Source organism: Equus quagga, chromosome 13 (genome assembly GCF_021613505.1).
Source record: "Equus quagga isolate Etosha38 chromosome 13, UCLA_HA_Equagga_1.0, whole genome shotgun sequence".
Taxonomy (NCBI): domain Eukaryota; kingdom Metazoa; phylum Chordata; class Mammalia; order Perissodactyla; family Equidae; genus Equus; species Equus quagga.
Window position 1 is genome coordinate 28,276,159 of NC_060279.1, and position 15,677 is coordinate 28,291,835.

At 44.9% G+C, this 15,677-nt stretch overlaps 1 protein-coding gene across 2 annotated transcripts in view; it reads left to right on the forward strand.

The window, feature by feature from the left end:
* The first annotated feature begins 1,583 nt into the window (after nt 1–1,583).
* Nucleotides 1,584–15,677, forward strand: part of LOC124250855 (carboxyl-terminal PDZ ligand of neuronal nitric oxide synthase protein-like) — a 213,165-nt gene continuing 199,071 nt past the window's right edge. The window contains exon 1 of one of the 2 annotated variants that reach the window (XM_046683119.1): nt 1,584–1,657. Coding sequence is in view for 1 of the 2 variants with exons in the window: in XM_046683118.1 (XP_046539074.1) it covers nt 1,643–1,657 (15 nt within the window). In the remaining variant the exon portion in view is untranslated. The remainder of the gene's footprint in view (nt 1,658–15,677) is intronic. The other variant, XM_046683118.1, reaches the window with a different exon arrangement.

Consider the following 15,677-nt stretch of genomic DNA (forward strand, 5'->3'; position numbering starts at 1 on the left):
TGTGGATCAATACTAGGGGAAAACCTTTTGCAATATTTAGTTTTTGAAACCCTCCTCACTGGGGACAGCCTTAGCTCTAGTTTTCAGGAAGAACCTTTTATTCCTGTAACCACAGGAGATACGTTTCCCACAAAGATGACTATCCTCTTATCTTCTGTTAATGCAGTCTTTGCTTGGGTAGACTTTTGAGTTGTTCTGGGGCTATTCATTTTTAAGATATCCCCTGGGCTATTTTTATATAATTTATGTGTAAAAAGGAAAGGCACATCCAAATGGGTCAGTTTGGAATGAGATGGTGTGTATGAGGAAACTAATATTAAATGTGCTTAATAAATGTTGAGTTGTCCTCCTCTTTTCTAGTTTCATCCTGCTATGGAATGACTAGAGTCTCTATTGTATTCCTACAAGTGGGATTGCTGGATCAGAAGAGCTAGTTGAATGAGGTCAAAGGTGTGTAGATGAGGAGGTTTGTGGAAGCAGTGTTTGTAATAGTGACATAGGGTAAGTGTCCATCAGTCAGGGAGCCATTATGTGTAATGTGATAGACCTGTACGCATTGGCAGAGAAAGATGCCCAAATTGTATTTAAAGTAACAAACAAAAACAAAAATGTGTTGCAGAACAATGTGGGAAGTATCAAGCTTTTTACATAAAATAAACTTCCCTGTGTGTCTATGAATGTATGTGTCCATCAGTGCACACAGAGATGTATGTCAAACTGTTGACAGTGAGGGACTTTATTCTTCTGCTTTGTATATTTCTGCATTACTTGAATAGTCTACAGCAGGAAAGTACCCATATATTAAACAATCTGCATGTCATTTTATTTTAAAAATAACTTAAGGGGCCAGCCCAGTGGCATAGTGGTTAAGTTCACATGCTCCGCTTTGGCGGCCTGGGGTTTCTAGGTTTGGATCCGAGGTGCAGACCTAGCACTGCTCATCGAGCCACGCTGTGATGGTGTCTCACATAAAACAGAGGAAGATTGGCATAGATGTTAGCTCAGGGGCAATCTTCCTCACACACACACACAGAATAAAAATAACTTAAAAAGTCTAATCAGGTTAAATTTTTTAAGAAAAAATTAGTAGTCCATTCCTTTCTTCCAATTAGGAACTTAAGTGCATGAGGTCTCTATAACATCCAGGGCTAACTTGATGAAGTTCCATTAATTAAAACAGTGTATAATATGTGCAGAGCAGATTTGTGTAAGAGATTTATACTTCATCTCATTTGTTCTTTACTGAAATTCTATTTTACTGATGAGGAAATTGAGACAAAGCAAGGTAAGGTACCTTGCTGCAAAGTTAGTGGTGGGAGAGTCACCTGCTTGGTTAAAGCACAGTGCTTAGCTGCATCTCTGATAAAGCACAAGATGAAAAAGGAAGCAGTTTCTTATCTAGTTGCTTTTTATAAAGTCAGAAATAGTCTCGAAACAAGACATCATTTTGGCTCTTGATTTTCTCATCTGTGAAATGGGAAGATGAGCTGGATGACCTGCAAAGGTCCTTCCACTGCTAGTGTTCTGTCTTTGGGGACGCCTGCCACCTCTCTTCTTAATGAGTGTGTTTGCTTCTTCCCCGCAGTACGTAGGAAGCCTGGATGTGCCGAGGCCCAACAGCAGAGTGGAGATCGTGGCTGCCATGCGCCGGATACGGGTGAGTGGCTGAAAGTGGGACTGTGTGGAGCCAAACTCAAGCATCTTAGCTGTTGGCTCTTTTAGATAGTGCTAATGGTGCCAAAATGGATGGCTACACCCTTTGTGAACCCCAGACCCTCTTTCCCTATACTGTCCAGGGAAGCTGTTTTGAGTTGGGTGGTTGATCTTGATTAAAGGCCAAGGTTAAAGTGGATGTGATGGCTGAAGGGGTACCATCCTCTCTCTCTCCTGCCCTGCTGCTTCTCAAACTGAGATGCGTGTCACCTTTGAGGAGGTCTGGAGTCCTTCGCAGAATGAGACTGGCAAAGTGTCTTTTTTATTCAAAGGCCTTATGGAAAAAATTCGATAATTAGTTATTAATTGCCCCAAATGTTGAAAAAAGTAATGCAATTTCTCTTAGTTTATAAGGTAAGATTTCCTTAAATTTTGAAGAACAAATGTGGGATTTCAACAATTTCCTTGGTTGGTTGCTTTAGGCTCTAGAAGCGTTTTGCATTCTCATCTGCCATTTCGGGTGCTCTACAAGAGTTTAACAAGCTTTCCAACCTGCTGCTTTCTGACTCGAATGCACAAAGTAGAGCTTGAACAAGATTTAAGTTGTCTTGTGATCACTGTGAAGAAATTTGTCCGTGAAGCAGAAGAAATTAGTTTAGATTTGTGCATTTCAAAGGTAGGTTTGGTCAAATGGATTGTAATGACTTTTTGGCAAGAATGGAGGTGGCTGGGTTGGTCATCCTGGATGCAGCCTCTTGGTCTTTTAAAAGAATCTGCTCACCTAAATGGAACCACGTAGCAGATGTTGGGACATTTATTTTGCTTTCTAGTTTTACTTCAGCCAATTCATCTGATCAGCAGAAACCTCAATTCAATGACGGTAATTTTGGTAAGAAAATTAGCATATTTGCTCCTGTTTCTCTAATCTGTTCATCAGCCTAATAAAATAATCCTGTCACTGCCTTGACCCTCCCACTCCTTCAGTGTTTTTTATTGTGAGGTTGAATTTATTGACAATGCCGTTAAATACAACAATGCTATTTTTCACGGACATAGGAATGAGTCACTTCAAAGCACTTTGAAAGGAGTTAGTTCCTTTAATGTTCACAATAAGCTGTGAAGGGAGGGTCATGTTGCCCTCATTTTCTAGATTAATCTGAGGCTCAGAGAGGCATCGTGAGGAGTCACAGGAGTCCAGGAAGTGGCGGGCGTGTGGCCTGAATGCAGTTCTCTATTCGGTCTTGTGAGAACATGCAAAATTCATCTCCCTTGTAGCTTCAGGCTGGTCGTTCAGTATTCCCAGGTGTTTTTTCCTTCTCTTCCTTCACCTTCCTGCTCAGATGGAAAGCACAGAGGCCTTGGCTGGGAATATCTGGGGTGTGACCCTTGTTAGGATGGCGTACTGCAGTCACTGTGGTTGTCACTGCTGCTGTGACAAGGCTTGGACCTGGAGCTGGCCTGTGCTTGGGGTTTTAACCAGAAAAATTTCCTCTTTTCTTTGTTTTTGAGAGATGAGGTATATGTTGTTGCTAATATCACTATCATTATTACGGTAATATCTCTATTAATAATAGTAGCCACCCATAGTAGTAGCTACTCTTTAGCACATATCAGGTGCTTTATTAGGCCCTTTAATACTGATATAATGTTATTTATTTGCAACTTCTCTAGATGAGGTGAGGATATTATTGTCACATTTTGTAGATGAGGAAACAGAAGCTTGGAGGATTAGATTTATTAATTTTAGATCAAATTGGTGTCAATAGGTAGACCTGGGATGCACTCCCAGGACTGTGCTGCTCCCTTTGTGACCCTAGTTTGGGTGATGGCCCAGCTGGGGAACCAAAGGGTCCGGATGTGGAACTTCCCCAGTGAGGGAGTCAGTGGCAGAAAGAAAACTTTTGCAGAAGGAACGGGGTTCAGGAAAACGTCCTCTCAAAGCAATGGGGGCAGGGTGTGTGGTGGGGCTGGCCACGCGTGGGATCTGGGGGCCTTTGGGGCTGGAATGTGGCCCCCATCTCCTCTTCCGTCATCACCTGTCAGCCCATGTGGCCGTGTGCCAGGGGTCTCCCTTCCCTGTGACCTGCTTCCAGTGCTTAATGAGCAGCTCATTCAATTAGAGGGAGAAATTAATTGGCCAGAAAGCTGTTTGGTCTGGCTGTCCAGTCACTTGTTTAGACTGGCCACCAATAAGAACTCTGGGTGTGTGTTTTACCCTGAACCCCCCATTTCATGGCTGCGTCCAGGCTGCTATTTTCTTTTCTTTGCTCCCTTTCAAAAGCTGGTTTGGCTGTAATTACAGTTGTCGAGAACTAGAGCATGTGATTTCTGTGTAAAGGACTTTTCCTGACTTTGTCCTTTTGTGGTGAACGGTGCCAGGCTAACACTGGGCAGGATGCTGCAGGGTTTGGTTGCTGGGCGCTCTTGAGGATTCACAAGATGCAGGCCTGCCAGCTTGGCCAGAGTAGCGGCTAGTCCTCGGGGAAGCAGTTCTGGTAAAGATCACAGTGTCTTACATCTGTGAGATGCTCATGCCTCACCAAGCCCCTTAGATGCCATCGTCCCTGATCCTCTCTGGAGCTCTGCACAGGACGATGGATGAGGCATGCAGGCTGTCTCCATTGCACAGAGCGGGAAGCGCTCAGAGTGAAGTGATTGGCCAGAGGGCGGCCAGATTCATCTTCTGAGCTGGGGCTCCAGCACGTGTATGGATTCCTCTTTCTTCCTCAGTTCCACACTGCGGTGTAGACCTGAGCTAAATATATGGGCTTTGTTGATTTGACTGGTGTTTTTCCTCCTCCCTCTCCTGATTTTTCATATTTTCTTGCCCCATAGATTTTCTTTTAAAATTTGTGTTCTCTCTCTTGGGCATCTTGGGTTTTTTTTTTTTTCTTTGTGCTTTTGTGTGTTTCTGTGCTTTCAAGATTTTTTTTAATGGCGGTTAAAAAATGTACAACATTAAATTTAACCATTTTTAAGTGTATAGTTCAGAGTGTTAAGTATATTCACATTGTTGTGCACCTGATGTCTCTCAAGCTTTTTCATCTTGTAAAACTGAAACTGTCTACCCAGTAAATGCTAGTCTCTCTGTTTCTTTCCCCCAGACCTTGGCAACCACCTTTATACTTTCTCTTCCTATGATTTTGACTACTTAGACCCCTCATATATGTGGAGTCATACCATATTTGTCATTTCGTGACTGACTTGTTTCACTTAGCATAATATCCTCAAGGTTTATTCATGTTGTAGCATGTGACAGGATTTCCTTTTCAAGGCTGCATAGTATTCAATTGAATTATATAACACATTTTGTTTATCTAGTCATCTGTTGATGGACACTTGGGTTTCTTCTACCTTTTGGCTATTGTGAATAATGCTACAGTGCATGTGAATATGCAAGTATCTCTTTGAGATCCTTCTTTGAATTCTTCTGGATATATGCCCAGAAGTGGGATTGCTGGATTATATGATAATTCTATTTTTATTTTTTAATCAACCTCCATACTGTTTTCCGCAATGGTTGCACCATTTTATGTTCCCACCAACAGCACACAAGGGTTTCAGGATTTTTTTTTCAGTAACACATGTATCTTCTTGGATGCTGGCCCTTTAAGTGGATGGTTTTCTTTTTCTGGTACGGATCTGTTGGGAGAGTGTTTCTGGGTGTTCTCATGAAGCAGGACATGCATTCACGATGGATTGCCAGGTTGCTTGCTGTCACAGGCGCCTCTGGGCTGAACTGCCCCATGCCAGGGTGTGGGAGTTCCTTAACCTATACTTCTGAGGACAAGATTGGGGGTTGTGAATGGTTGTAACTTCAGCGTTAGTGTGGTTCTTGGTATGAGGTAGCACCTAAGAGGATAAATTGATCAGGACTTCTTAGAAGGCCTCTGCTGAGTTGAGCTCTTTTACCTTCTGCTTCTCCAACACTCCCCCAAGTAGAACCACTTCTGACCCTGCCCTGACCTGGTTACCCGGGGTCTCTCTGCCTGTGTGCACAGCCCTCGGTCAGGCTCCTGGTGGCCAGTATTGGCCTGTCCCGGAGGCAGTGTGTTTGGAGGCTGCTTAGAGTGTAGACCACGCAGGTGAAGGCCTGAGACCCCAGAGATAGAGGAGGAAGAAGTGAGAGGCAGGAGGGCCAGCCCCTCACAGCTCGGGGAGGGTGTTTAGTGCTTCCTTCTCCCTGTGACTAATAGTTATTACTCATATGTTCTTATAACTCCCACATTTACAACTTCAAACATGCTTTCACGTACATTATTTCATGGGATCAGCCCAGTGTGTTCCTCCTTGTTACCACTGTTTGAGAGGTGGGCAAGTGGGGCAGAGAGGAAGGAAGGGAACACCTGGCTCACCATCCGTGTCAGCCAGCATAATGTGTGTGCGTTCATTCATTGATTCACTCACTCATTCAGCAGATATTTATTGAGCACTCTATGCCCTGCTAATATTCCAAAATTCTTGCAACAAGACAGGTGCGTGAGTAACTATGTAAGTTATCAGAAGGGCAAGAAGCTAAGGAAGTGTGCACCTGGGAGATGTAACCCAATTTGGGGGAGACAGGGAAGGCCTTGTGGGGTACTGAGAGATGTAGTCAATGATGCTGCAGCCAGATGACCCCTGAAATGAAGGCATCGTGGCTCAGGGAGAACTTCCAGCTCCTGGAGGGAGGTGAGCACATCACACCATAGCTATCTTTGAACCCCAAACGCCAGGCCATTAGTAGTGTTTACTAAATGAATGAATGACTTGTTTTTCCCAATAAAATGCACCTGCGTAAACCCAGTCTATTAAGTCCTTCAAATACACAGAATCATAGAACATCATTCATTGTTTGAAGTGACTATAATTGCATCTCGTCGGTTTGTCCATAGCATTTTTACAGAGGGGAAAGCGAGGCCCAGGTGTCACGAGAGGGAAGACCCAGGTCTTCTTTCCACTTCTTTCCAGCACGCTTTCCACTGCTGCAGAGTCAGGCCAGTGGAAATTCACTGCACATTTTTTGCTCCCTTGTTTTCTTTGGACAGCTTCTAGGAACTTCCATTGATTGATTGGGGGTTGGGATGAACTTTGGGGAGCTCTAACTGTCAAACCAAGTTGGAATGAACTGCAATCACGGGTAGCCATAATTTTTAGACCTGCTCCACTGCCCTCTTTCTTTGTTTCCGAATTCAGGATTTGCTACTTTTCTCAAGGCTGAGAGCGGTACCATTAGCTGGTCCCCTTGTACACCTAATAACCCTGGTCTGTTCCCTTGTTTGTCTTACTCTTCCCAAATCTTTGGTTTGCCTTATTTTCTGTATTAGTTTACTCTTGCTACCGTAACAAATTACCACAAACTTGCTGGTATAAAACAACACAGATTTATTATTTTCCAGTTCTGAAGATTAGAAGTTTGAAGTGAGTCTTACGGGGCTAAAATAAGAATGGAGGGGCTGGCCCCGTGGCCGAGTGGTTAAGTTCGTGTGCTCTGCAGCAGGCGGCCCAGTGTTTCCTTGGTTCGAATCCTGGGTGCAGACATGGCACTGCTCATCAGACCACGCTGAGGCGGTGTCCCACATGCCACAACTAGAAGGACCCGCAACAAAGAATATACAGTTATGTACTGGGGGGCTTTGGGGAGAAAAAGGAAGAAAAATAAAATCTTTAAAAAAAGATGGATTAGCAGGGCTGTGTTACTTCTGGAGGCTCTGGGGAGAATCTCTTCTTTGCCTTTTCCAGCTCCTAATGACTGCTTGCAGCCCTTGGCTTGTGGCCTCATCACTCTGAGCTCTGCTTCCATTGTCACATCTCTTTCTCTGACTCTGACCCTCCCGCTTCCCTCTATAAGGACCCGTCTGATTACACTGGGTCAGCTGGATAATCCAGGATAACCTTCCCATCTCACGATTCTTCATCACATCTGCAAAGTCCCTTTTGCTGTGTAAAGTAACATGATCACAGGTTACAGAGGTTCTGACCTGGACATCTTTGCGGGCCCGTCATTCTGCCTACCACGCCTGGCTTGTTTGTTATCTACTAAAAAGGATAGGAGCCCAGACCCAACCAGCAGGGCCTCTGATTCCAGAGCTGGTACTTTCCCTACCTTATGCCAGCTGCCTGGTGTTGAGTTTACCCACATCTTATCTTCTGATGCCTTTGATGACCCAGGCAAGAAGAAAGCTTAAGAGAGTCTCCCCAGAAACACTGGAGGATTACCCTGTTCTTTGTCTACCAAAGATCCGAGGGTCTGAGAACATACCAGATGGAAGAGGAAAAGGAGACAAGAGGGAACATGAGTCCCTTTTGTTAGCTATACAGCTTAGAACAATTGACAATGTTTGGAAAAGTTCTGTGTGAGCCCATAGTTGGTCCGACACTGGGACTTCTTGCTTGAAGGCCGCTGGTTGAAGGTGAGGGATGGCCAGTAATGCTGACATCAGGCTGCTGGCATTGTACCATCCGGCCTGCTGTGTGAGTGCATGAATCCAGCAGCCAAATATTAGTATGAATTGCGTGTCCTTTGTTCCCAAATATTAACACGAGTCCCTGTCCTTTCACTTTTTAGCTTCCTTGGGAAGGCAGCGCTGTGTGGTCAGAAGCGCTCTCGATGAGCAATCATGAGAGTTGGGCTTCAGTCTTCTCCTTGACTTGCCGTGTAACCTTGCTGAAGCATCTGACTGCCGCTAATCTCAGTTTCCTCTTTAATAAAAGCGAGAGGATGATAATTCTTGTTCTGTCTCTCTGGTGCTATTGTTGAATCTGGGATAATGCATGAAAAAAATACTTTATAAACCATTAAGGGCTATTTATATTCATTGGTATTGTTTTTATACCTTCCTTTGGGTTTCAAAGCATTTCATAAATGCAGATAAATATCCTGAGGGATACTGAGCTGTGTCATCTGGCTCCTTTGAATAGGCCAGCGTCTTTCTTCAGATTTCAGTGCAAACATCACTTCCTTGGGAGGCCTTTTCACACTAAGGCATCTGTCCTCTCATGTGTTCTTGTGGCCCTGCACCCTTCCCTTTTGTAACATTTGTAGCAACTATATTCCCGGGGTCTGGCAGGGTGCCGGCCTTTGCTCAGTAGACTTTTGTTGAGTAACAGAGAAAATTAATTTTAGTTGGTGACCATGTGAGCATAAAGCGGCGAAACCCAGGGGGCCTTCACCGAGGGGGTGCCAGAAAGGAGGAAGGCTGCCCTGAAGTCAGACCTGACAGTTCTGTAACTTCACTTGATTCAGGTGTGTGGAGAGCCAGACTGGGCTCCTGGGTGGCAGCTGGTGCTCCGTTACTCTTCCCCTTTGGAACCTGATGTGGCTGCTGGAAGGGAAGCCTCAGGTGGGGAAGGGGAGAGGTGTCTTGCTGAGCCTTTGGTGCTGGAAAGGGGATAATCTCTTTGTGACCAAAGACTGGATTTCTGGCTGTTAAAACATGAGGGGACACATCCCTATGCAGCCTCATGGAGGCCGGTGCAGCCAGGACCTGGAGGGGGTGGTTTGCTTGCAGCCAGATGCTCTCAGAGCTGCTCTGCCTCCCACTGTGGCTCCTCTGGCTGTCGTTGGGTAAACTCTCGGCCACCCTGCAAGCAGCTTTCACAACGGTCCAGTATGGGAGCAGAGTTTTCTGTTTAACAGTGACATCATTTCTCAAATGTGACTCTTCAGAGTGGTGTAGGTCAGTGGCCTTGAACAGAATGGGCTGATGACCAGGAAATGGCCAAGCCCTCCCCTCTCCCACAGCTCCCTTCTAGTATTGTCAACTCTTCCAGAAATTTCTCTCAAGGAAAAAAAAATGGCCCTGGATGCTCTCTGGGGAGAGCATGAATGAAATGCTCTTGGGAGAATATCCAGGGACTGGTGGCTTTAGGAGCAACAACTGGAGACATGAGTGCCTCGTATCAGCATTCATGTTTCCTTCCCCACAGGCATTCCCCACACTGCATGTGGCCTCTTCGTACATTGAGCCACTCAATCTGTCTTTTTTCCCCCGGGAGGCTTTGTCTGGGAACACTTCATCCCTTTCTATAATGCTCTCCCTAAGTGGCTCCCCTCAGCATCACTGGCTCCTTTGTCATTAAGTGTTTTCCTTCTCTTCCTGTGTTCAGAGTTGGCAAGTCCACCTCTGAACAGCTCAAGTTGTAACACCAGCTTCTCTCTCGTTATTTTAGCATGGCCCTATTGCTGCTGTAACAAATTACTACCAAGTTAGTGGTTTAAAACAACACAAGTTTATTATCTTACAGTCTGGAGGTCAAAAGTTCGAAATGGGGCTAAAAACAAGGAGTTGGCAGGGTTGCGTTCCTTCTGCAGGCTCTCAGGGAGAGTCTGTTCCCTTGCTTCTCCAGCTTCTAGAAGCTGCCTGCATTCCTCGGCCCTTGGCCCCTTTCCATCTTCAAAGCCAGCAGTCATGCCACTCTTGACCTTTGCTTCTGTTGTCACCTCTCTCCCTCTGACTCTCCTGCCTGCCCCGCCTCCCCCTTGTACTTGTAGACTCTTTCCCGACACTGATCCCTCCTCCCTCCCCATCTCAGCGTCCTTAGTTTGATCACTTCTGCAGAGTCTCTTTTGCCACGTAAGGTAAAGTAGTCCAGTTTTGGAGGTTGGGTTGTAGACGTCATTGCGGGGTCCTTATTCTGCCCACCCCAAGGGCATTCCAGTGGTAGGCTTTAGCGCGATTCCAGAGTTTCCACCCCTTGACTGAGGTGCCCTAGGCTTGGGATCAGGAAGAACCAAGTTCCAATCCTGTTCCTTCTGGTTGCCAGGTGAATGACTTGGGACAACTTTCTTAACCCAGCAGTCTTTATTTAATTATTGGTAAAATTGGGAGGTGGTCTTGGCATGTATATTTTACAGGTATATGTGAGGGCATGCACCTAGCACGTGGATCGTCTGCCATAAATAGTAGTGTGTATTGGGCAGGAGCAGTGGGGTCAGAAGACCATACAAGTTGGCTGCAGACACACGTAAGCACCCAGTAAATGTTGGCTATTAAAGACATCGGTGTTGTGGGCCAGTTGTTTTTTTTCTTTAACCTGTCTGTAAATCAGTGTTTCTCAAAATGAGTTCTTGGAAATTATGGATGTGTTCTGAAGGGTCTGAGAGTTCCCTATAAGAATAAAAAAGTGGTGTGTTGGGGCTGGCCCAGTGGTACAGTGGTTAAGTGCACACGTTCCACTTCGGCGGCCCAGGGTTCACGGGTTTGGATCCTGGGTGCGGACATGGCACTGTTTGGCACGCCATACTGTGGTAGGTGTTCCACATATAAAGTAGAGGAAGATGGGCATGGATGTTAGCTCAGGGCCAGTCTTCCTCAGCAAAAAGAGGAGGATTGGCAGCAGTTAGCTCAGGGCTAATCTTCCTAAAAAAAAAAAAAGTTGTGTGTTTTCATTTGATCCTAGTGACAACAGATAAGCCTCTTCTGGACTGTTGGGAGGACCATTTTATGCTTGAGCATCATTGGCTGATTTTGTTGTCCACAGTTGTGTTTGTCTACTTACGTCACCACCAACTAGTTCTTTTGTCACTGAAGAAAAAGAGAAGCCCATAATATGTACATAGTGAATTTCTATAAAGTGAGGGACAATTGACTGTACCTCACCTGTTAGGAATTAAGATTTTGCAGTAGTTGGAATAGAAGGAAGTGGCAGAAAAATGGAGTCAGCATGTGGTGCGTGGGACTGTGGGTGGAGCTGCTAGGCAGTGTGCTCCCGGGGGGGGCCGTTTGCGTTGCCTGTGGCTGCTGTGCTTGGTGTCGCATTAGTTCCACGCCTTTCCTGACTTGCTGGCACCCATGCCATGCTGGTTTTTGAAATTCTGAGTGTCACCCCCGAGTTCGTGTATGTTAGACTCAAAAGAACTTGAGTAAGGTAGTCACTGTGTATTCTTATTGTGAGCAGTGATATTATTTCAGTTAAGTAACAAAATCTTTGACGTGAACACCTTTAATTTGAATTTTTGGTTATATAATTTGTTTAATTTATAAATTTGTATAAGACCTGTATGTGTAAGTAGTTTATATCTAGTTTTATGTTTTACATTTTAGGTGATGTTAAAACAAACGTGACTTGCCAACACTTTTTCTGGTAACAGCTTTATTGAGACATAATTCACATTCCTTGCAAGTCACCCATTTCAAGTATATAACTCAGTGGTTTTTAGTATATTTGTAGCGTCATGCAACCATCACCACAATCAGTTGTAGAACATTTTCATCATCCCAAAGAGAGACTCTGCACTTCTTAGCCATCACCTCCCACCTCCCCCAAGGCCCCCAGCCCCGGGCAACCACTAATCTACTTTCTGTCTCGATGGATTTGTCTGTTATGGATATTTCATATAAATGGCATCGTACAATATGTGGCCTTTTGTGTCTGGCACCTTTCCCTTAGCATAATGTCTTCAAGGCTCATCCGGGTCGTGGCAGGTGTCAGTACTTCACTTCTTATTATCACTGAACAATATTCCATAGTATGGATATGCCACGTCATTTATTAATTCAAACATTGAGTGTTTGCAATTTTTTTCCTTTCAAAGGGGCCTAGACTTTATTAAATTTTAGAAAACACTTGATATGGATTGAGACAGCTGTCTCCTCAGCCAAAGGAAGCAAACCGTTGCTTTCTTAGGGATACTGGGGCAGGCAGTTGCATCAATATGAAGAATGGTGTGGTTGATAGCAGAACATAATTTTTTCTCTACTTGTTTAAAAAAAAATATTGATTTCCTTTTATGAGCCAATATTATTTTAGGGTCTGGGAATACAGCAGCCTACAAAGCAAAGTCCCAGTCTACATGGAGCTTATGGGATGGAGGTAGGGGAGGGAACAATAAACACATATTGCAGTATCACGTGTAAATTCTTTGCAGAACTATAAAGCGGGGCATAACGATAGACAGTGCCAGGAGGTAGGGGGTGGGTGCTATTGTATATGGATTGTTGGAAAAGGCCTCTGGGTTATGGTGACATTTGAGTCTCTAGAGAGAATGTGAGAGCGTGCCATGTGAATATCTGGAGGAAGATACCCAGACAGAGGGAAGAGTAAGTGCAAAGGCCCTGGGGCAGGTATGGGCTTTGCAGGTTCAAGGAACAGCAAGAAGATCAGTGTGACTGGAGACTCAAGAGTCCAAGAGGAATGGTAAATTATTTCTAGGAATTTATTCCCAGGAATCACACCTCATGAGAATCCATTCACTTGTTACTTACTGAATGTCTGACCACACATGAGTAAATGCATTTATCTTTCCCCTGAATCTGCACCAGACTAAGTCACTCTGTAGGAAGAGCTTTGGTCTTGTTCCTGAGGTGAACCGTATGAGAATGACTTTAAAATTGGGGCAGAGCTGCTAAATGCATTATTTGTTAGCAAAGAAGTTCAAAGCCAAATACGTGATTGCTTTTAAAGAAGATGTCTTACTTTATTACAGCCATTTATGCTCAAGAGTAAGAAATAATTTGAGTTTTCATGGGAGCATTTGAATATTGCCCAGCTCAGTCCACAGTTTCTTGCGCCAACCCTCTTAATGCTCAGGGCTCTTTTTGAAGCCAGCAGTGTTCATCTGCCCCATCGGGAGGATAGGAAGAGCACCAGTTCATTGCTGCTACACTAACCAGCCTTTGGGGACCCAATTGTTCATGTTGCTGCTGTTAGTAACAGATTGTACTGAGCATCCACTCCTTGTTTTGATGACTTCTGTGGATTGTTAAAAAAAAATAGATGTAGCATAATATTTATCATTTTAACCATTTGTAAGTGTACAACTCAGTGGCATTAAATACCCTGTACTCATCACCACTCTCCATACCCAAAACCTTTTCATCGTCCTCAGCATAAACTCTTTACCCATTAAGCAATAACTCCCTCTTTTCCTTAGCCCCTGATAACTTCTATTCTGTTTTCTGTCTCGCTGATTTTGCCTATTCTAGATTCCTCATATGAGTGGAATCTCATACAATATTTGTCCTTCTCTGTCTGGCTTATTTCACTAAGTGCGTTGTTTTCAAGGACCACCCATATTGTAGCATACATTCAAAACGTCGTTCCTTTTTATGGCTGGATAGTATTCTCTTCTGTGATCTTTTGCCCTCAGCGTCTACACAGCCTTTGGTGTGTGGTGGTTTCCTCTGGGGATCAAAAGCAGCATATTATAGAACAGGGATGCACAGCCCTGGAACAAAACATCCTCAGCACTGTACACTGAAGATCTTAGCTGCCAGGAGGGAAATTTTTGATCCCCGCAGAAAGATCCCATCCGTTACTTATGTAACACTTGGTAGTTGTTAAGTCAGTTTTCATGTCCATTGTCATCTAATTTTAGTCTCCAGTAACCCCATAAAAAAGGGGTATTATCCCCGTTTTACAGATAAGGGTCATTGAAGTAAAATAACTTGCTTGAGCTAATTATTGTCGTCCTGATCAATAATAACCAGAGTTGATTATAGATTGTGTTTTGTGCTATGTTACAGTTTGCTTGTTACTCCGAGCAAAGTGCTTCACAAGTATGACCTTGCTTGATCTCTCAGCTCTGTGTGGTATAGGTGTGATCAACATCCCATTCTGTTGATGGGAAAACTGAGGCATAGAGAGGTTAAATAACTAGCCCTAGGTCACAGAGCTGACAGGTGGGAAATTTAGGATTCACTCCAGAGCTTGAACATGGTATAGATGTGGTATCAGCACCAAGACAAGACTGCAGTCTGCTCACTGCTGGTACTCCTGGCTCAGAGAACCTACAAGAACGTGCTGACTGCCCCTGCTTTACCAAATGTCAGTCCAGGCAGCGTCGTCCATGTCCCCGATTGGGCCTTTCTCCAGTCTGGGAACACTGCCAGGCACTGTCCAGCCCTAGATGTAAATAAGGCCACTATTTGATTTTATAAGCTGCTTATTAGAGTTTGAGACTCATATATCCTATGTGACACCCCCATTTGGATGTCCCAAAGGCACCTTAAATTCAATATGTCAAAAACTGAATTCATCATTTCTACAGTCTCTTCTCTTTCCTCTGAACCCCTTCTGCTTTTTTTCCTTATGTTTCGTTATCTTGTTGAAAGGCATCTTATCCATCCAGGAATGTGAGCTAGAAACCTCAGGGTCACCTCAGACTCTTCTCTTTCAAGTAACCCTCGTATTAGTCACCCTTACTGATATCACCTCCTAAATAGTTCTTGACTGTGTCTCTCTCTCTCCATCCCTACCTGGGGAGGCCCATGTCATCTTATTGCACAGACAGTTGCCGTAGTCCTCCAGGCTGTCGCTGTGTCTTAGGCTTGTCTGCCGCATACCCTGCCCTCCACGGTGCTGCCTGCCTCCTCTATCTAAAGGCGGGTCTCTAGGAGTTGTCCTGCTTAAAATCATTTGGTGATGGTTCCTCACCTACAGGCTGGAGTCTGAACTCTTGAGTGAGGCACACGGGGTTCTGCCGGGCACCTCAGGCCACGGAGACGGTCCTGCTGTTCTTCGTGCTCTGCAGGTGTCCTGTGGGGCCACCTCTGCCCCTGTTCTTCCCTCTGCCCAGGAAGCACCCTCTTCTCCATGTGGCCTGAGTCTGTCTCTTCGGGACTCAATGGAACTTCTGCATATCCTGTGTGAGCCAGTTTGGGCTTTCCTCCCTTCTGGAAGCTTTCCCTCTGTAGAGAGCTCTGTCTCTGCGTTTACCACAATGTATTTGTCTCCTTGAGGGCAGGGACTTTGATAACCATCTTGAGAGCTGCGGGTTGTGGTGGGGGGGGAAGTGGGTGAATTATGCAACTGCTAATTCTTTTGTAAAACAGGAACAATGTCAACTGTCGGAATTAAAGGCAATGGTGGTGTCACATCCTTCACACGTGCCTGGCCTGTCATAGATATCCAGTGGATGTCAGCTCCTCTCTCCATCCCTGGTGCATGTGTGACTGGAGAGAGACCGTCCCCAGTCATCCCCGCACACTAGCATGTGTTGCAATGTTTCCTTCTGGAGCCATTCTGGATTTGGAGGCAGAAGCCCTTGGTTTATTTCCCTGCTCCACCGCTGTGACTTTGGGCAAGTTCATTTCTCCAAAGCT